The following is a 21,556-nucleotide window of genomic DNA, read 5'->3' on the forward strand; positions in this document are numbered from 1 at the left end:
ATCTAACCTTACACCTAAAGTAACCAGAGAAAGAAGAACAAACAAAACCCAATGTCAGTAGAAAGAAAGAAATCATAAAGATCAGAGCAGAAATAAATAAAATAGAAATGAAGAAAACAATAGCAAAGATCAATGAAACTAAAAGCTGGTTCTTTGAGAAGATAAACAAAATTGACAACCCTTTATCCAGACTCATCAAGGAAAAAAGGGAGAGGAAATCAAATCAATAAAATTAGAAACGAAAAAGGAAAAGTTACAACTGACACTGCAGAAATACAAAGGATCATAAGAGACTACTACAAGCAACTATATGCCAATAAAATGGACAACTGGAAGAAATGGACAAATTCATAGAAAAGTAAAACTTTCGAATACTGAACCAGAAGAACTAGAAAATATGAACAGGCCACTCACAAGTAATGAAATTGAAACTGTGATTAAAAGTCTTCCAAAAAACAAAAGTCCAGAACCAGATGGCTTCACAGGAAAATTCTATCAAATATTTAGAGAAGAGCTAACACTGTTAGCTCTTGTTGACAAAATTCAACATCCATTTATGATAAAAACTCTCCAGAAAGTGGGCACAGAGGGAACCTACCTCAATATAATAAAGGTCATATATGACAAACCCACAGCAAACATCATTCTCAATGGTGAAAAACTGAAGACTTTCCCTCTAAGATTGGGAACAAGACAAAGGTGTTCACTCTCACCACCATTATTCAACATGGTTTTGGAAGTCCTAGCCCCAGCAATCAGAAAAGAAAAAGAAATAAAAGGAATATAAATTGGAATAGAAGAAGTTAAACTGTCACTGTTTGCATAAGACATGACACTGTACATAGAAAATCCTAAAGATGCCACCAGAAAACTACTAGAGCTAATCAATGAATTTGGTAAAGTGGCAGGATACAAAATTAATGCACAGAAATCTTCTGCATTCCTATACACTAACAATGAAAGATCAGAAAGAGAAATCAAGGAAAGAATCCCATTTACCATCACAACAAAAAGAATAAAATGCCTAGGAATAAACCTACCTAAGGAGGCAAAAGACCTGTACTCAGAAAACTGTAAAACACTGATGAAAGAAATCAAAGATGACATAAACACATGGAAAAATATACCATGTTCTTGGATTGGAAGAATCAACATTGTGAAAATGACTATACTACCCAAAGCAATCTACAGTTCAATGCAATCCTTATCAAATTACCAATGGCGTTTTTCACAGAACTAGAACAAAAAATTTTACAATTTGTATGGAAACACAGAAGACCTCGAATAGCCAAAGCAATCTTGAGAAACAAAAACAGAGGTGGAGGAATCAGGCTCCTGGACTTCAAACTACACTACAAAGCTACAGTAATCAAGACAGTATCGTACTGGCATAAAAACAGAAATATAGATCAATGGTACAGGATAGGAAACCCAGAGATAAACCCACGCACCATGGTCACCTAATCTATGACAAGGGAAGCAAGAATATACAATGGAGAAAAGACAGCCTCTTCATTGAGTAGTCCTGGGAAAACTGGACAGCTATATATAAAAGAATGAAATTAGAACAGTCCCTAACACCATACCAAAAAATAAACTCAAAATGGATTCAAGACCTAAATGTAAGGCCAGACACTATAAAACTCTTAGAGGAAAACATAGGCAGAACACTCTCTGACATAAATCACAGCAAGATCTTTTTTGACCCACCTGCTACAGTAATGAAAATAAAAACAAAAATAAACAAATGGGGCCTAATGAAACTTCAAAGCTTTTGCACAGGAAAGGAAACCATAAACAAGATGAAAAGACAACCCTCAGTATGGGAGAAAATATTTGCAAATGAAGCAACTGACAAAGGATTAATCTCCAAAATATACAAACAGCTCATGCAGCTCAATATTAAAGAAACAAACAACCCAATCCAAAAATGGGCAGAAGACCTCAATAGACATTTCTCCAAAGAAGACATACAGATGGCCAACAAGCACATGAAACACTGCTCAACATCACTAGTTATTAGAGAAATGCAAATCAAAACTACAATGAGATATCACCTCACACCAGTTAGAATGAGCATCATCAGAAAATCTACAAACAGCAAATTTTGGAGAGGGTGTGGAGAAAAGGGAACCCTCTTGCATTGTTGGTGGGAATGTAAATTGATACAGCCACTATGGAGAACAGTATGGAGGTTCCTTAAAAAACTAAAAATAGAATTACCATATGACCCAGCAATCCCACTACTGGGCATATACCCAGAGAAAGCCATAATTCAAAAAGACACATGCACCCCAATGTTCATTGCAGCACTATTTACAATAACCAGGTCACGGAAGCAACCTAAATGCCCATTGACAGACGAATGGATAAAGAAGATGTGGTACATGTATACAATGGAATATTACTCAGCCATAAAAAGGAACGAAATTGAGTCATTTGTTGACATGTGGATGGATCTAGAGACTGTCATACAGAGTGAAGTAAGTCAGAAAGAGAAAAACAAATATCGTATATTAATGCATGTATGTGGAACCTATAAAAATGATACAGATGAACTGGTTTGCAGGGCAGAATTTGAGACACAGATGTAGAGAACAACCATATGGACACCAAGAGGGGAAAGCCACGGGGGGATGGGGATGGTGGTGTGCTGAATTGGGTGATTGGGATTGACATGTTATACACTGATGTGTATAAAATTGATGACTAATAAGAACCTGCTGTATGAGAAAATAAATAAAATAAAATTTAAAAATTAAGAACTAATACTAAACTTTCTTTGGGTTAATTGTATGGAAATATGTTAATATAAATGTTTCAGACATTACATGAAATTCCTAAAAATCTTATATGTTCTGGTATAATGTTATGTCGTAATTCTAGTTAGTACTTTAAAATGTATATCTCAGAAATAACTAAATTTCCTCATCAACTGCATTATTATGAACTTTCATCAAATCTTTTACTGTGGTCATTTTTAAGTGTTTTGTCATTTACAGACAGTTCTGGGTGTACTCTGATGCTTTTGCAAAAATGTTCCTCTAAAAGGGTTTCATCTTCAAGGAATTCATGGAGAAGACTCTGACAGGTACAGGTTTCTGGTAGACTATACTGCTGAACTGAATGAATAAGCATTTTCAGAACTCTAATGGAAAACTGATGAATTCATAAAAGTGCTAACAAAACATCAAGATGAAAAAAAATTAATTACATGGGACTGAGTGAACTGATGAGGATGATTATAATTTTTGTGACTTTCTGTTTGAATTTAAAAAAAACAACCTAAAAATAGAACTACCATATGACCCAGCAATCCCACTACTGGGCATATACCCTGAGAAAACCATAATTCAGAAAAGAGTCATGTACCCCAATGTTCATTGCAGCACTATTTACAATAGCCAGGACATGGAAGCAACCTAAGTTTCCATTGACAGATGAATGGATAAAGAAGATGTGGCACATACATACAATGGAATATTACTCAGCCATAAAAAGGAATGAAATTGTGTCATTTGCAGAGAATTTGATGGACCTAGAACTATCATACAGAGTGAAGTAAGTCAGAAAGAGAAAAACAAATATTGTATATTAAATGCATATTTGTAGAATCTAGAACAATGGTATTGATGATCTTTTTGCAGAACAGAAATAGAGACTCAGACGTAGAGAACAAACGTATGGATACCAAGGGGGAAAAGAGGGGGTTGGCATGAATTGGGAGATTGGGATTGATATATATACGCTATTATGTATAAAATAGATAACTAATGAGAACTTGCTGTATAGCACAAGGAACTCTACTTGGTGCTCTGTGGTGACCTAAATGGGAAGGAAATCCAAAAAAAGAGGGGTTATATGTATGGTTGATTCACTTTGCTGTACAGCAGAAACTGACACAGCATTGTAAAGCAACTATACTCCAATTTAAAAAAAGAGTTTTGAAAAAGCATATAATGTTTCAACTGCATGTTTAAGAACCTATTATTTGCTCTAGGAAGATGTTTTTGTTCTTTGACCTAATCTAAAGGATACCAATAATACTGGTCGTCTATTAACTCACCTAACTCTTTATCTATCAGCAAACACCCTTGATTTCTACTTCACAAAGAAAGTAGAGGCTACTAGATGTGAACACCCTCAAACACTCTTTATACCTATAAATATATCTTTATCTGGACTGTTGCTTTTCTCAAGCCTCAGAGAACACTGATAATTACTTTTCTGAAGGCTGATCTCCATGCGTTTATGCTATCTGCTGATGACCAACTTCACATGTAGCCCAGACTTTTCAACAGCAGCCATAGGTACAAGAAACAATGTAAAACTATTTTCAAAGTATTAAGAGAAAAAAATTAAACCTAGTATTTAAAATTATCGCTTAAATATAAGGTGAAAAGAATAATGTCAGGACTACTAGGTCTCAGATCACCTGATACACACTGTAAAAATACTCTTGAAGGAAATTCTCCAGCAAAAAGCAAAATAAATAAAGTCAGTAAGAACTAAACGTGAGTAAATAATTTAGTAAAATTTCTTTTCTAAGCAAGCAATGAGCAACAACAACAAAAATCTATCAATTCATAATTTAAATGCTAGGAAATACCAACATGAGGGAGGTTGGTATTGGAGTCCAGAGAGACACAAGAGCCTGCTAAGGCATTTCTGTTGGAAGTGAAGGGGAGAGGGGACTATAAATATTGCTTTCATATTACTGTAGGAAATAAATACATAAATAATAAATATAAAAATGGGTCTTAATTAGTTGAGATAACCACCAGAAGACTAAAATCATAATGTATGATTTTCAAACCAGCAGAGTAAAATTCAGTTTATCTAATGGAAGTTAGTAAAGAAGGGGAAGAGAAGAAACAAGAACAATATGTAAAATAGAAAATATGAAGGAAGATGGTAGAAATAATTTCTAACAAATAAACCTATGTGAATTCATTAAACTCATTTTTGGTAAGACAGGGACTCTCAACTTAGATTTTGAAAAGATGTAATAATATGCGATTCATAGAGATACACTTAAAATGATAATGTTATAACCATTCCAAAATTATCTATGTGTAAAAGAAAATGTAAGAAAGGTAGGATATTTGTAACAGGTAATGAAAAAGACAAAATCAGTTGATCCTGAATGATTTTATTTTACCTCATTATAACTTTCCGTGGTAGCTCAGTAGCTCAGAGATTGCAATCTCTGTCCTAACAGAACCCCTTGTCTTTACCCTAATTCCTCCCAATATATTCTGCACTAATTTTTCTCAATAAAACATGATCTTGTCCTGCTGCAGCTTTTTTACTATCATTTTCCCATTGCCTGCTGACTAAAGTCCAAGATCTTTGGCATTTTCTTCAAAACCTTCCTCTGAGGCTTAGCTACTTCCTCATTACCTTCCTAATCCTCAGTTTCGTGCCCTCTCCTCTTCTGGCTTTGAATATACAGAGATGTTTTCCTTTTATTCTTTATGGTCCCATAGTTACATGATACCATATCACATCACATTAAATTACTTTGTCTCCCTGACTAAACTGTAAACCCCTGGAAGAGCAGGGACCATGTAGTTCCAGACTCCAGCAAGATGCCTGTCATACACTACAAGTTGTGCTCAATGAATAAATGAATCCGAGTCAACAAATATTATGTTCCAAGAACTAGACAGTGTTAGACTCAGACCAATAGGTAAGAAACAAAAATTTAGGAATTAGGTTCTTGTATAAAGGTTACAATGAATGTTTCTTTTTTTTTCAGCTCAAAAAAGAGAATTATTTTCTGAAGTATTAACTATATTGTATGAATATTTTAAACAGCACTCTTTGGTTGCATGTGACAGAAAACCAACTCACATACGTTAGTTAAATATTTATTTGTTTGTTTGTTTGTTTGAAGGATATTGGGCATATCTCACATAGCACTGCAAAGGTGAGGTAGCCCTAAAAGAACTCAGAACCAGCTCTACTGCAGATTACCCAGGAACCAATACAGAATCAGTTTTGCTGGCAACTTTGTATACCTAGATCAGATTCTGAAAATATCTGGGGGATGATTTCCTAAAGTCTGAGATGGTCCCAAGGTGAAAACACCCTGTTTGGCAGATGCATTAGGCTGCTATATAGGCTGTTTTGGGAGAACCAGTCTCAGCCAATCTGATATTCCTTGTTATTATTTGTATGGGTATATGGTAGCCTTGATTGTCTGGCATCAATCAGGAATTAATACTGTCATGGAACTTTCCAGATAACTGAAGCCTAACTCACTTAGTTTGAAAACTTAATTTTAACTCTTCATGCCTATCTTTCTAAAAGAGAATATATTAAATAGAATGTATTGAGGATAACTTGGGTAATGTAATGAGGCATGAGTGAATGCAGGTGGCAAGAGTCTTTATGAATGCCCGCCAGTGGGCACCAGCATCATATACTCCAATCTTTATCCAAAGGGACAAATTTTTATTAAGGCACACAAATATTTTTACAGAAGGGAAGTGCCAGATTTAAATTTTTTTTAGAAATCCATTCCAGATAAATTAATACAGTAATCAGTTATAGGGAAAGGGAAAGAAGAAAGCTCATATGCTTCTTGTCCTCCCTGAGTGTTTTATGGGCTTGCTTCTCTGTGACATCTTCTATTTCATATTAGAATTAGTTTAATTGTACACTTGGGATCATCATTCTGTAAATCAACTTTGAGCTCTTCTCTGGAGACCAATACAAGGTACTTGGAAATTTGCTAATCTCTAGGTGTGTGTATTGGCCCCTGAAGGCACTGCTGAGATGTTGTCCATATGCTGCAGAAATGTATATTCTCCATTTTCCTCATTTCTGGCTCTTTTCTGCTTTCCCAGGGCCCATTCTTTGTTGCCATTTTTTTTTCTTTTGGCTACCCTCTGTGCCATGTGGGATCTTAGTTCCCTGACCAGGGATTGAACCCACATCCCCTGCAGTGGAAGTGCGAAGTCTTAACCACTGAACCACCAGGAAAGTCCCTTTGTTGCCATTTTGAGTTTCTGACATCACCTTTCTTTTTTTGTTTCTCAACATGTTTTGGCATTTGTATTATGTAGATTTTTTTATAATATGTAAAAATCTTTTTTCTGATTATAAATAAGTGTTTATTATAAAAAGAAATTGGAAAATATTAAAGGTTTAAAGAAGGAAACTTTAATTACCTATTACTATATGTATATATGTGTGTGTGTGTGTGTGTGTGTGTGTATAACCATGCTGTGTATTCAATTTTTCAATTTTGTAAACATTTAAAAATTGTAGGTATTATAAGCATTCTACCACAAAACTGTTTTGGGGGCTTCTCTGGTGTTGCAGTGGTTAAGAATCCGCCTGCCAATGCAGGGGACATGGGTTCCAGCCCCAGTCTGGGAAGATCCCACATGCCGCGGAGCAACTAAGCCTGTGTGCCACAATTACTGAGCCTGTGCTCTAGAGCCCATGAGCCACAACTACTGAAGCCTGCGTGCCTAGAGCCCATGCTCCGCGACAGAAGAAGCCACCACAATGAGAAGCCTGCGCACCACAACGAAGACACAACACAGCCAAAAATAAATAAATAAATAAAAATTTAAAATATATATATATATATAATTTAAAATAAAACTGTTTTGGAATGAGAATGAAGCTGGAGATGATGAGATAACTAATATTGACTTAGTGATTCTTCTGTTCCAGGCCCTCTTCTAACCACTCTTCTTATATTCATTCAGTTAAGCTTCACATCAATCCTGTGATGCCTTCATTTTATACTACAGGTAAAGTAGCGGTAGTACAGAGAGTAACTTGGCCAATGTTCCATAACTAGTGAGAGGATATGTATTTTTAAAGCATTTTCTTATATCAAGAAATATTTCAGAAGCCCAAATGATTGAGTAAAGTTTCATCACATGAATACAACATAATTTACTATTATTGTTAGACATTGCTATTATTTCCCATTTGGGTATCTTTCAGAGGATGCTGCTGTGAATAACTTGGTTGGCAATTTTATTTATTTCCTTATGATAGATACTGTTTGTAAACTTATGTGTTAAGGAGAGAAAATTTTTTTGGCTCTTGACATTACCAATTGCTTTCTAGAATGTCACTGTCCATTTATGAAATGGTATATGAGAGTTCATGAAATGGTATATGAGAGTATATACCTCATTACACTTTACAAATAATATACATATAAACACTATATATATATATATATATTTTTTTTTTTATTTAGTAACAAGGATTTTATTGTTATTGCTGTCATTGTTGTTGCCAGTCGACGGGGTTGCTCACAGCACTTCTCTACCCTCATTCTCAGATGAGGAAATTGAGTGAACCCTAGTGCTTATGATCTTCTGTTTGTTACTCTTGGTTACCTTTGTCACTGTTTATCATTCAGGACCACTGATTCACTACCAGGTATGCATATTTGATACCTGTTTCCACATAGATCCAATTCTATCCAGTAGTAAAACAGAGCAACAAAACTAACTAGACAACTGGGTCATGCTATACTAGCAAATTTGATCCACATACTAACCAGCATTAAAACAAAAAACAAAACAAACAAGCAAGCTAGGCAATAAACTCTGTACTTTGGTAGCAAATCTGATTGACACTCAACTCCAAAGTTAATAACCATGTTGACAACCATCCCTTCTAACAGTTTTGTGAGTCAGCAGGGTTTTCCCCTTATTTCCTGGTTCCTGGCCTTACTGTATGTGTAGATAAGGAAGGTATATAGGACATTGAATTAATGTAAAATATTTCCTCATATGGAACCTTGGCTACATGATGAAAACAATTAGGTCTAAAATGGGAACCTTTAAAAATTCTTTTCTGAAAAATAAAATGTAAGAAAAACTGGTTAATGTGAGATTTTAGTTATGTCTGATAAATGAAAATGCTATTAAAGTCCCCTGTACTATTATTCTAAAAATATTTATTGATTGCCTTGTCTGGATCACTTGGCTTAGTTCCACCTGCCTTCAAGTAGACCTCACTAATATAATGATGGATCTATATATAGAGAGAGATAGATGGTTCAAAGTAGCAAAACTTTCTGGGTTCACCACAGCTAACATCATACTCAATGGTGAAAAGTTGAAAGCATTTCCTCTAAGACCAGGAAAAAGACAAGGATGCCCACCCCTGCCACTTTTATTCAACATAGTTTTGGAAGTTGTAACCACAGCAATCAGAGAAGAAAAAGAAATAAAAGGAATCCAAATTGGAAAAGAAAAGTAAAACTGTCACTGTTTGCAGATGACATGATGCTATATGTAGAAAATCCTAAAGACATTACCAGAAAACTACTAAGGCTCATCAATGAATTTGGTAAAGTTTCTGGATACAAAATTAATATACAGAAATCTGTTGCATTTGTGTACACTAACAATGAAAGATCAAAAAGAGAAATTAAGGAAACAATCCCATTTACCATTGCATAACAGTATGGAGGTTCCTTAAAAAACTGAAAATAGTGTTACCATATGATCATGCAATCCCACTCCTAGGCATATATCTGGAGGAAACATAATTCAAAAAGATATATGCACCCCCAATGTTCATAGCAGCACTATTTACAATAGCCAAGACTTGGAAGCCACCTGAATCTCCATAGAGAAATGAATGGATAAAGAAGTTGTGTATATATATGCAATGGAATATTACTCAGCCATAAAAAAGAATAAAATAATGCCATTTGGATGGACCTAGAGATTATCACATTAAGTGAAGTAAGTCAGACAGAGAAAGACAAATATCTTATGATATCACTTATATGTGAAATCTAAAAAAAGTGATATAAATGAACTTATTTACAAAACAGAAATAGACTCACAGACATAGAAAACAGATTTATGGTTACCTAAGGGGATAGTGGGGATGGGGGGAAGATAAATTAGGAGTTTCAGATTAACATATACACACTAATATATAAAAAATAAACAACAAGGACCAACTATATAGCACAGGGAGCTATATTCAATATCTTGTAATAACCTATAGTGGAAAAGAATCTGAAAAAGAATAGATACATATTTTTTATATATATATAAATATATATGTATTCAGTTATATATATTTCTGAATCACTTTGCTATACACCCTCAAACTAACACGACATTGTAAATTAACTATACTTCAATATAAAAGGTCACACAGTATTAATGTAGTAAATGTGAATATGAATAAACTTTAGATTTTCCCTATTTTGTGGACAAAAAAAACACAGAAAAGAAACAACAACAAAAAAAACCTTCCTGAGTTCAAAATTCTGACTCTATCACTAACCAGCTGTGTGACCTTACTAAATTTGTTGGCCCCTCTTTGCCTCAGCTTTCTCATTTGTCAAATGTAAACATTACCAACCTCAAAGGGGTTCTGTGAAATAAAAATAATATAGCAGAAATTCTCAGAGCAGTATCGGACACTTAGTAAGAGTTAAGTAAATGTTAGCTATTCTTATTATTAGTATTAGTTAATAATAAATATTATTGTTATTATATGTATTCTAATTATTACTGCAACGAAAAGTTGCTTGTAACTTCTCTCTTAATCAGGCTGTTTTTTGAATAGCACTAGTATAATTGCAGCTATGTTTCTAGAGCCAGCCTGCCAAAGAATCAACTTGGAAATGCTTCTTGGCTATGGGAAAAAGAATACCTAAAATCTGAGGCTTGTACACTACTGGCCCAGTTCATGTAGCTGGGCTTCTGTTCTCCAGATTGATCTCCAGGTTTTGACTAACTCTGGTTTAATTACTACTTAAGTCACTTACCAGCTAAGATTGCAGGCAAATTACTTAACTCTGAGCCTTAGTTGCCCATCTGTACTGCCTTTCCATATGACATCCTTTCCCTTTAGAGGGCCCTGCTCTTGCCCTCTGCTGGCTCTGCCTTTCCTAGGGCTAGCTTCATGGGCTTGAGACCTGTGTAGTCATATATGGCCCTGCACTCAGAAAAGTTCTATGCTTGATTTAATGCTCTGCTGTAGTTGCCTTAAAATTCTTAATTTTTGTCTTTGAACTTAAGTTTTGTAAATAGCGTCTGATGGAACAGTGGATCATGCATTTAAGCAAAAGAGATACATGCAATATGTGTGTCCACCATTTCTTGCCACTCCATTTGTATATAGCATTCATGATGTCCATGAGCAAAAATTCAAAGCGTTGGATTTCAGCAAGACTCAAAGTGAGTATAAGGTAAACACGTTATGTCTATGACTAAGTAGGTGGTGCCCTGACTAAGTAGGTGGTGCCCTGACAGCCTGAAGAGGCTGTGCTTTCAGTTTAATCCAGAACTTTGAATGCAGAAAGAAGGCAATGACATTCCAAGAAACACAAACAACCAAGAAACTGTATCATATCCTTTCTTATTCATGTTATTTCCCTTTGTTAACCAACTACTTATATTGATAAATGATGACATAGAATGAAAGGGGAAAATAGAGCAACCCATAGTTCCTTTTCCTTTTAGTCCTTCCTTACTCACCAGTGAGCCAAAGGTAGAGAGCTGGCAAGCAAGATGTGAAATAAAAACACTTGAGTTAATTTTGTGCAATGTTTTCACTATTTTGGCAAGAATGAAATACATATGTATGTATGAGTTATCAAATTGTGTACAAATTGTGTATTCCACATACATGTTAAATGCTCTTATATGTGCATCTAGAACCAGCATTGCACAATATAAAGATGAATGGTAAAAGTCACACGAATACTTTACAATTGTAATTTTTAGAATTTAGAACAGCTTTAAATAACGAATAAAATTACCATGACAAGCCAAGAAAGGTTATGGAAGAAAGGAAAAACTTTATATTTTAGTAGCTTTAATAATAAAGTTTGACTGCTACTTAAACAAGGGGTCCTGCATTTTCATTTTGCACTTGGTCCTCCAAATTATGTAGCTCATCCTTTCTGTGGAGTAAGGAGTCCACAGGGCCAAGAGATTGTGCCCATCCAGTGAGTAACCCCCTTCCCCCTCCCCTTCTAGAACACACTACACATGCCTGAAATCTGAAATTCCCTGATAAATAACCGATCTTTCTTCCATGGTCTGCATGGGCCAGAACTAACTTGGGTGCCAGGGTCAGTTTTCCCCAGGGCAGATTGCATCAAAGGTGTGTGCATTTTCAGGCTTGAGAGAAGAACAAAGCACAGCTGTTGATGTGCTGTATGGGTTGAGAGGGCCATACCCATGTACGTGAGGTCCCTCAAGGTGAGGACTGGAGTCGGGGAGGGTAGGAAGAAAAAAGGGTGCTCCATGGCCCATCTGTTCCTGAGCTGCCATGTTCCAGCATGACATTGAGAGGGGTCTAAGAATTTTAAATTTGAATCTGGCCTTTCAAGTCATAATGAAAGTGTATTTGTCAAGATAGGAGATAAACACATTTAATAGATTGTTAGCCTGATTTATATTTGCATATTTAGAGACTTGGTATGTTGATCTCCATTTATACCTTTGCCTTAGTCTTCTCAAATATTGGGGGGGGGCCTCTGGATGTAAATATGTAAAGCACTTAGTGCCTGACATTTAGTAAAAACCCAGTAAATGGTGGCTATTATCATTATCAGATAATATAGCAAATAATGATGTTAATAATGTAGCACCATTCTCTCCTTGGAAAGGCCCTACTCACCTGTGCCTGCCCTTACAACTCTTCTTCACCACCCAGTAGGTGGGGTGATAGTGGTAGTGTTAGTATTCTGCTTTCCAACCCCTAGATACTAATGCCTTGCTCGAAATAGACTGATTGTCTAGATCTTTAAAGTGCTGCCTCAGGTCCCACAGCCATGCCCTGTGAGTAGGATTAGCTGAGGCCCAGTGCCTACCTGAATCATGCATGAGCTTGTTATGCCCTCTGCAGTTTGAATTGTGCTGTCCATTCTGCAGCTCCTCATATGCTTTTTGTCTTTTTTCCTAATGAATTTGGAATTACTTTGAAATTTAGGAAAATATTTATCTCTGTGATAGTTAAAATAGGCTAAGAAGAACCACCTAACATTTCCCTTTTTGCACTGGATGCCGGGAACCAGGTAAAATAGATTTTTCTCAATTACTGTAACTATGCATTGCTTAGGCTTTCTAATTCAATGAATTTCCTGTCCTCATTATTTAGTTCTTACCTGGATTGTCATCTTTGTTTCTGTGACATTTTATTATAAGCCTCCTTGAACACTGTTTTGTTGATTAATCTTCTCTTTCTTTGTTTTAATGAATCATTCTAACAAACACGCTTTGGAAAGCATGTTATTTGGAAATATTTTGGCATTTCTTCAAAAGTCTAAAATGTAGAATTGTTTTGGGGCAGGTGGAATCCATTGAGGTCATATGTCAGGTAGTTTTTTTTAGGCATAATTTTTAAAAACATAGTGCTTATATTCTCTCTCTCTCTCTCTCTCTCTCTCTGTCTCATTCTTTTGCTGGTATTGATATCAACAGGCTATCAATGAGTGAATGAAAAGAATTAGATCCCTAGAATCACCCCAGAGTGCATCTGGCAGTAGATTTTGCCCAACATGTAATATGTAGTAGTATTTGGAGAAACAGAGATTTGATTAAGGTCATTTTGTTTCTTTTCTTTTGCTTGGTTTTCCCTCTTTATTTTGTACTTATTGCCAGACATCATGAAAGTGGAAGCATCACTTCCTCTGGCAGACACTACATGTGAATTAGCTACAAAACCATGGATTCTTAAAATAGGTGCTTCCCCTAAAATAGTGCCTACATACTGTGTATGTTAATTGTCTACTTGCTTGTTTACATGCTGACCAGCTATAAAATTCTTGAGAGCAAAAACCGTACCTGGCTTGCTTACCCATTTTATACTTGTCATCTAACGGAGTGCTTAGGATACAATGTAGGTACTTTAAAATATATGTTGAATGGATAAATGACAGTCTCAAGCACACAGACAATATGCTTAATGCAAAGCTAGGGATTTTCAGAGAAGGTGTGATGAGAAGATAATTCAATGAGGGAGTTGAAGGGGTTGTCATGGGAGGACTTGAAGTGACACACCAAGACATTTAGGGGCTGAATAGAGAAGGAGATTATGGACTAGGTAAAAAGAGGCAATCAAATGATGAGAGGTCATCATAAAATTATAAAGCCAGTTCCATGGGGTAGTAAGTAAACAACTCAGAGGATGTGTGACTAGAATAAGATATGAGATTTTAAGATTTCATAGGTAGAGCTGTTCTAGGTCATTACTATGTCTAGATTGTGTCCTTGGAAGTATTAGGTCAAACCATATGGAATTGCCAATATTCTCCCATTTTTTATTTATGATCTAGTCCAGTAGTTTGCTAACATTTAATGGAGATAGGGTGAAGATCAAGGAATTTTGAAGCTAATATATTGATTGACTCATTCATATAGACTCTGATACCAGGCAGAGTGATTTTAGGAGGTAAGGGGGAAAGAGTGTTGTAACTCAACAGTGAAGACAAAGGATGAAGGATGGCATAGATCAATGACGAAGGATGGAGGCTTAAAAAATGATACAATAGGAGTAATGGCCTAGTTTGGAAGTTGCAAAGGGGAGCTTGGAGAATACTTCTCTCAATCAACCCCTGGCACTTGGGTATTGGGAGAAGGAGCATCCTCTTGTAGAGAAAAGGGAATCCTCCAATAAGAGTTCAGGCTCAGTTAAGTAAAGGAGGCAGAGAAGACATTCACAGAGGAAGCAGGATAAAGCTGTGGTTCCAGAGGAGAAAGTCTAGGAAGGACACAGGCCTTTATTTGAAAATCCTAAGAGAACAATGCCTAGAATATATTCATCACATTTACCCACCTACTTAATTCACTGATCAGAAACTAAAAAAAAAAAAAAAAAAAAAACTAAGGTCATTATAGGGTAATGATGGCATAAAGCAAGATTTTGGTTTATTTTTATCACGTATGACAATCCAGATCCATTTTGCAACAAGCTGCTTTATAATCCAGAACACATAAGAATGTTTTCCTCACTGTTCTCTATTTTGTCTTACCTACATGCTGACATTTACCTCTTTTCCTTGAAGTATCATCATACATTCCTGTGCAGTTCCCCACTGTATCCCAAGGTGCATCCCATTAAATTCACCCAAATGGGAAATTACAGTCTCAACGAGTGACTTCTTAGAAATTTTCCAGGCTAAACTGATGGCAATCATATTCTGTGGGGCTGAATTGGGGGCCTCAGACTCATCTGTCCACATGGGGCAGGTGCATGGCCCTCTAGTCAAGCATATGTCCTAGTTTCATTTTGTAACTTTAAGAGAAAGACTACAAGCTGATCCTCTGTCCATTTGGTTGACAAAGCACCTGGTTGTGTCCTCAATAAACAATACTGAATTTTAGGACGTCTCTGTCTTCCTTGCCTCAGAACTCTCTGCTGTTCTATTATAACAAACATACATAAGAAAAACTAGTCTTTCTTAGACTAAAGGACATACAATCCATTCATTTCAAATTTTGTCTTTGGAGCAAACTCAAGATCTATTTGCTAGTTTTGTATTGTTTGGGCCCCTGTATAATAGTCTTTCCTGAACAATGCCAGAGTGTATTGTAACACCACAGTGAAGTGTGATTACAGTGAAAGATGTGATCAGTGCTATATTAAACTTGTTGTGATTATTATATGGGTGTTCCTGAGGCTACTGTCCTTAACACCACAGTACCCTAATTTATTGAGGATCTGTAGATGAAACTTCACATGGGTCTCAACTAGAAAAAGCCATGCTCCTCCTGACCCTATGGTTTGTTTTTCACTTTAGACTCTGTAAATCTTTTTTTTTTTCAGTACACGGGCCTCTCACTGTTGTGGCCTCTCCTGTTGTGGAGCACAGGCTCTGGACATGCAGGCTCAGCGGCCATGGCTCACGGGCCCAGCCGCTCCATGGCATGTGGGGTCTTCCCGGACCAGGGCACGAACCCGTGTCCCCTGCATCGGCAGGCAGACCCTCAACCACTGCGCCACCAGGGAAGCCCAAGACTCTGTAAATCTTTGATGTGTGACCTGCCGATAGCAATTGAGCAGGACATTATATTTGGCCTTGGATATGCTGAAGCTTCCTCTAGTTTTTATTATATATTTACTTCATTTCTTTATTTTCTTAGTTTTTAAACATGTTTATTGTATGTATCTCTAAGATGCCTCAGATCCTATTTTGAAATCTTTGAATCTTCCTTTAAGGAAAATCTGTAAATAAAGAAATAAATTTGGAGTCTATGTAGAAACAGTCTTCTAGATATTTTGTATTCAATCAGAGAGTCACCCGCACTTTAAACTAATTGTGCTAATGAACTGAGAACTTGAAACAACTTTCACAAGAGTACTTGGCCATGGAGGCACTGGAATGTGTGATTAGTCCTTGATGGGAACTGCCGTACTGCTAAGTCTATTTGTCCTTTTTCTTTTTTCTTCTCCTTCCCCTTTCATCTGTCATGACCATAGCCTCTTCCACCTTTATTTAGTCCTTCATGTAGTCTTCAAAACCTCCCTCCTTCTGATACTTCTCAAGCATAGCACTGATTTATACTCAAATGTTCTTTACGCCTATAAGAAAAAGGCCAAATCTTGCTCATCTTTTTGTACTCAGGGTCTAGCATAAGCCTGGAATATAGTAGTCAACTAATGAACATTTACTGAATGAACCGAATTACATTACATAAAGTAATGCATATAAGGCATTAGTAGAGCACTTGGCACAAAGTACAAAATAAATGTTTATTTCTCAATCACTTTCCTTCACACCTGGCCTGAACCTACTTTCCTACTTCATGTCCCACCACTGTGGCTTTAGGGATCATCAACTCTTGTAATTGCATGCATATTACATACATTTCTATGCCTATGGAGCCCTTACCATGCTGTTATTTCTTTCTACAATGCAATCTCTTTCTTAAATGCATCATCCTTGCCCAAATCTAGTGAAAAGAAAACATAATTCTGGTGATGTTGGTCCAAATCTCCTCTATAACAAGCCATGCCTTTTATATTTAAATAGTTTGACCTGGTTGGGCCTTTCTGGAATCTTTCACATAGAATTACATGTTCTTTTATAACTGGCAAAGCTCCTTAAATCAAACTAAAACATACTTCCATTTATTGATGCAAGCACCCCTACTTTCTACTACTCAAAATCATTAATAAATGAGCAATAATTAAACTTTTGGATTTGACTAAGTAGTTTTTATACACATGTATCTGGTTGTTTAGCATTTTATTTCATTAAATTGCCTCATACAGGAATTCTAAAATACATTTTATAAATTTTTATAATCAAAAAAAAGATGGATGATTTGTTTATTTTGGGGAAAACTCAGCCCAAGGCTACTGATAGCTGTAATTCCCCTAGCCACTTCCACATAATTTTTAAAATGTGAATGCCAGGAATGGTGCTGTTGGTATTAATATCAGGACAAGGAAGAGAAGGACTAGGTGTCTCTGGAGGAGTCTCTGGGGGAATAAACAGAGATACTTGTGCAATGTTAGAGATTTCTGACTTCAAGTTGACCTTATCAACAGCCTGTACAGCAATGAAGAGATCTGTGCCATTTGTAAAAGTGATGTTTTCTGGTTTAAACACAAAGACTTCCTCTGAGTTGGCCTCCTTTGGGCTGAGGTGAGTGGTGTTCACTTGAAGTGAATCATTGAACTTGTCTCTGAGATCAAGAATATTTGTGCTTATTCCAATGATGTACTTGTGAGCTTAAAAAAGAAAGAAAGAGAGAAAAAGGATGTGACTTGTAATTCTCAAGTCTTAAAAATTTTTTAAAAATCTGTTAGAAACAATATCACCATCCCATAAAATACCAATAAATAAATGTAATTGATGGTCCATATTTATAAGCATTAGTATCTTCTTTTACATTCTTATTTTTATATCCCGACAGAGTGATAAATGTAAAACTGGATCAGTCTTGACTTAAATAAAGACTAGGTCAGTATTTCTGGCCATAGCACCTGACTGAGAGAGGAGGTTAATTACCACTTATTATTTTATTATTTGTGCTTCTCAAACTTGACCGTACATACACATCATCCAGGGATCTTAAAATGCAGATTCTGTTTCAGTAGCTCTGGGGTGGGGCCTAAGGTTCCACATTTCTAACAAGCATTCATCTGATGCCCATGCTGCAGTCCACAGACCATACTTTGAGAGGAAAACTCTGGTAGAATCTGAGATTTCTTCCAAAGGACAGCTCTGCTCCATAGATATCTATGATCTTTTCCCCATTCTCTCCAGGGGTCATTACTAAAAATGAGGTTTATTAAAGCAGCAAGCAAGATTGGCAAGATTGCCAAGCAAACGGCTTGGCAAGATTTCAGAAAAAAACTGAGGATTGCCTGTTCCTGGTTGAAACATCTTACACCCCTTTTGGCCAGTTTTTCAGATTCTAAACTTCTCATGTTTAAAAAACTTAAGCTTTCATTTCAGAGGATGTTCAAGATCCCTCCACATGCATCACCACATGCCTGCCTGCCTCACGCCCTCTGCCTCTCTGCTTGGCTGCTAAACTCTTTTACAGGGCCCACACCACACTCTGCTTACCTCTTCCGTGATCATAATCATCCCCAGGAGCCGTCCAAGTCAGATTAATGAGACTGTCCCCTTGGATTTTTGCCTTCAGGTCAGTGATTTTACAAGGCGGAAAGAGATCAGGTATGGGAGCCTTTGGAACATCGGAGGCCACAAATGAACCTCCCGAGGACGTTCTGCTGAAACACACTGGCTTGCCTTGAAGATCATCCTTATTAATTTCAGGTCTTGGTGGATTCCATTTTACTTGACCTGCATTAAAAAATTCCTCAGTGCAAGGTAAACACCACCATGAAATGGCTATACTTCCCTCTGTTTTTTTTTTTTTTTAACATCTTTATTGGAGTATAATTGCTTTACAATGGTATGTTAGTTTCAGCTTCACAACAAAATGAATCAGTTATATATATACATATATTCCCATATCTCTTCCCGCTTGCGTCTCCCTCCCTCCCACCCTCCCTATCCCACCCCTCCAGGCGGTCACAAAGCACCGAGCTGATCTCCCTGTGCTATGCGGCTGCTTCCCACTAGCTATCTACCTTACGTTTGGTAGTGTATATATGTCCATGCCTCTTTATCGCTTTGTCACCGTTTACCCTTCCCCCTCCCCATAGCCTCAAGTCTGTTTTTTATTGTATTACCCTCTTTCTACCCTTTCCTTCTTTCCTCCCACACACAAAACTTACTTTAACCATTCGTTGTAAAGCTCCCAAATCAGGTTGCATCAGATGGAAAAAAAGCAAAGAGAGAATCACAGTTCTTTGTCTCACATATATTTATTTCCTGGATATTTAGTGGAATAGCTTTCATAATTTATTTTTTGTAAACATACTTGTCCTGGAATTGTTTCTTTTCCCAACTTTTTGCTATCCTACTCTTAACCTGACACAAGGTCAGTTTAAATACTACCTCTGCTTTAAACCTTCTCAGACTTCCTTAAGCAATCTCTTCCACCTGGGTAATACTAGGGGTTTCATTGTCTTTCCTATTTATTTCTTAATCAATTATCTGGGCCTTCAAGAATTGCCTTGATTAATAATTCTGTGCATTTTTCTCTTTTTTCTCCATGTTTGTGTTTTGTCTTTCTTATTAGATTGTAGTTTCTCACAAAATGTTTTATGTTAGGGGTTCTAAAATTGTGTGCTTTTGAAAGACTTGATTTTCTCAATGAATGCATGGAAATCTAATTCATGTAGCAATCCCAATTTGCTTCACATTCTTGTTGAAAGGTTGTATAAAAATCATCCTGAAATTCTAAAAATACCCTGGCCTGCTCAATCAGTGGGATTCTCAGACTCTCTTTTCAATAAAAATATTCTGGAATACCTTAACATGGCATTACTCTGGTTTTACTTTCTCATAAACTCTTCTTCTTTAGCCCTTATAATCTTTTGTCTGTAAAGACAGATTGATCTTTATAGCCATTAATCTGGTCTTGGGCAAAGATGAAATGAATAATTTAGCAGGTTTAAGATTAATTCAATTCACCAGTAGAGAATGTCTTTCTTGGTATCAAGGCTCATCAAGGTATAGGGGGAAGAGCATAGCGTCCCAGTGCCAAGTCAGGTGCTATCACTTTTAGTAATGTGGACCAATGACCTCTCTAGCCTCTGTTTCTCCATCTGTAAAATGGGATAATTAGGAGAATGAGCTATATTAATGTAAGTGTAACACTGAGCATAACGCTAGATATAGCAACTATACCCGTCTTCTCCTGACTTCTCTCCCTAACTCAACAAAAAGGGCAAATGAGAATAAAATAAGCTGAAATATGTAAAAGAGCTTTGGAAGCAATGGTGTCTTTTAAAGCATTTTTTCCTATTATCACTTTTGCATGAGGACACACCACATGTCTCAGAATCCTCCCTTTACTGATCACACACTCAAGTAAAGAGGGCAGTGTGAAGCTTCTTAGAAGAGCTTTTCTTACTACACACCAGCACTAGGACAAGACCTGTCCAGGACAGAATGCAGATTGATGGAAAACAAGTCCTGAAATCTATCAGGACTCAGTCTTGGACCTGATTCCAGCTCTAGTCCAGGACAAGTGTTCGTAACTAAGATTGGTGTGGGACTGTCTGTTCCTTGGAGCATAATTTTTCCACTTGCTTACATGTGGGCTCAGTATGCTATCTGTTATTAGGTTCGTCTACTGTTCTCCCTAGTCTGAGCAGAAGAGAGGAGGAAAAGGAGACAGTGGGCTTTTGGTGATACTGATGCAGATAACAAGCCCCAAATTGTTATTTTTTGATTCTGTGGAAATGCCTATATCAGTAGAAAGAGCTTTATTATGAAATGTTTTAAGATTTATTTAAAATAATAACAAACATTTATTGAACACTTCTTATTTACCAGCAATAGCTTATTAGAAGTATTTTCTTGTTTATTCCTCATAACCATCCCATGAGGTAGTTACCATTATTACCTATTTTACAAGTGAGGCAAATGAAGCACAAGAGATGACCAGGGTGGTCAAAATCTACGTTCAGTCTAGTGGTTTTCAACTGGGGGCTATGTTATTACCTAGAGGACAGTGAATGATGTCTGGAGACATTTTTAATTGTCATGACTGTGGGGGCCACTTCTGATATCTAGTGAATAGAGGCCGGAAATGCTGCTAAACATCCTACAATGCACAGGACTGCCCTTCACAACAAAGAATTATGTGGCCAAAATGTCAATAGTTACCAAGGTTGAGAAACCCTGATTTAAGTTTGTACCATTCTCTCCACAGGTTTAGTGGTTTTCAATTGATTCCAAGCCTTTTACTCAAGCCAAGGATGTTATTATAGATGACTTACCATTCTCGATCCAGCCAGGTATGTACATGGCTCTAGTTTGCTGGGGTATCCCCTTCTGAGTGGCTGTATCGACACCTCCCAGAGCCCACACTTTTACACTGTATCTACCATTTGTATCGTAAGCTGTAAAATACCTTGAATAGACACCATCATCCTTAGTAGCATCGGCACCTTGACAGGGAAATGAAGGAATTAATGAATATCCTAAAGGTAACTGGGC

The 21,556-nt window shown here is 36.6% G+C and overlaps 1 protein-coding gene across 1 annotated transcript in view; it reads right to left on the minus strand.

Moving 5' to 3' along the window:
* Positions 1–17,311: 17,311 nt before the first annotated feature.
* The window catches only part of CLCA1 (chloride channel accessory 1), a gene marked incomplete at its 3' end in the record, with an annotated part of 36,897 nt that continues 32,652 nt past the window's right edge, over positions 17,312–21,556 (minus strand). The window contains exons 12-14 of the mRNA XM_082834063.1: positions 21,337–21,507; positions 18,545–18,784; positions 17,312–17,700 (exon numbers count right to left, since the gene is read on the minus strand). Coding sequence (XP_082690189.1) covers positions 17,312–17,700; positions 18,545–18,784; positions 21,337–21,507 — 800 coding nt within the window. The remainder of the gene's footprint in view (positions 17,701–18,544; positions 18,785–21,336; positions 21,508–21,556) is intronic.

The sequence above is a fragment of the Leucopleurus acutus genome (assembly GCF_964270905.1).
Source record: "Leucopleurus acutus genome assembly, chromosome: 2".
In the NCBI taxonomy this organism is placed as follows: Eukaryota; Metazoa; Chordata; class Mammalia; order Artiodactyla; family Delphinidae; genus Leucopleurus; species Leucopleurus acutus.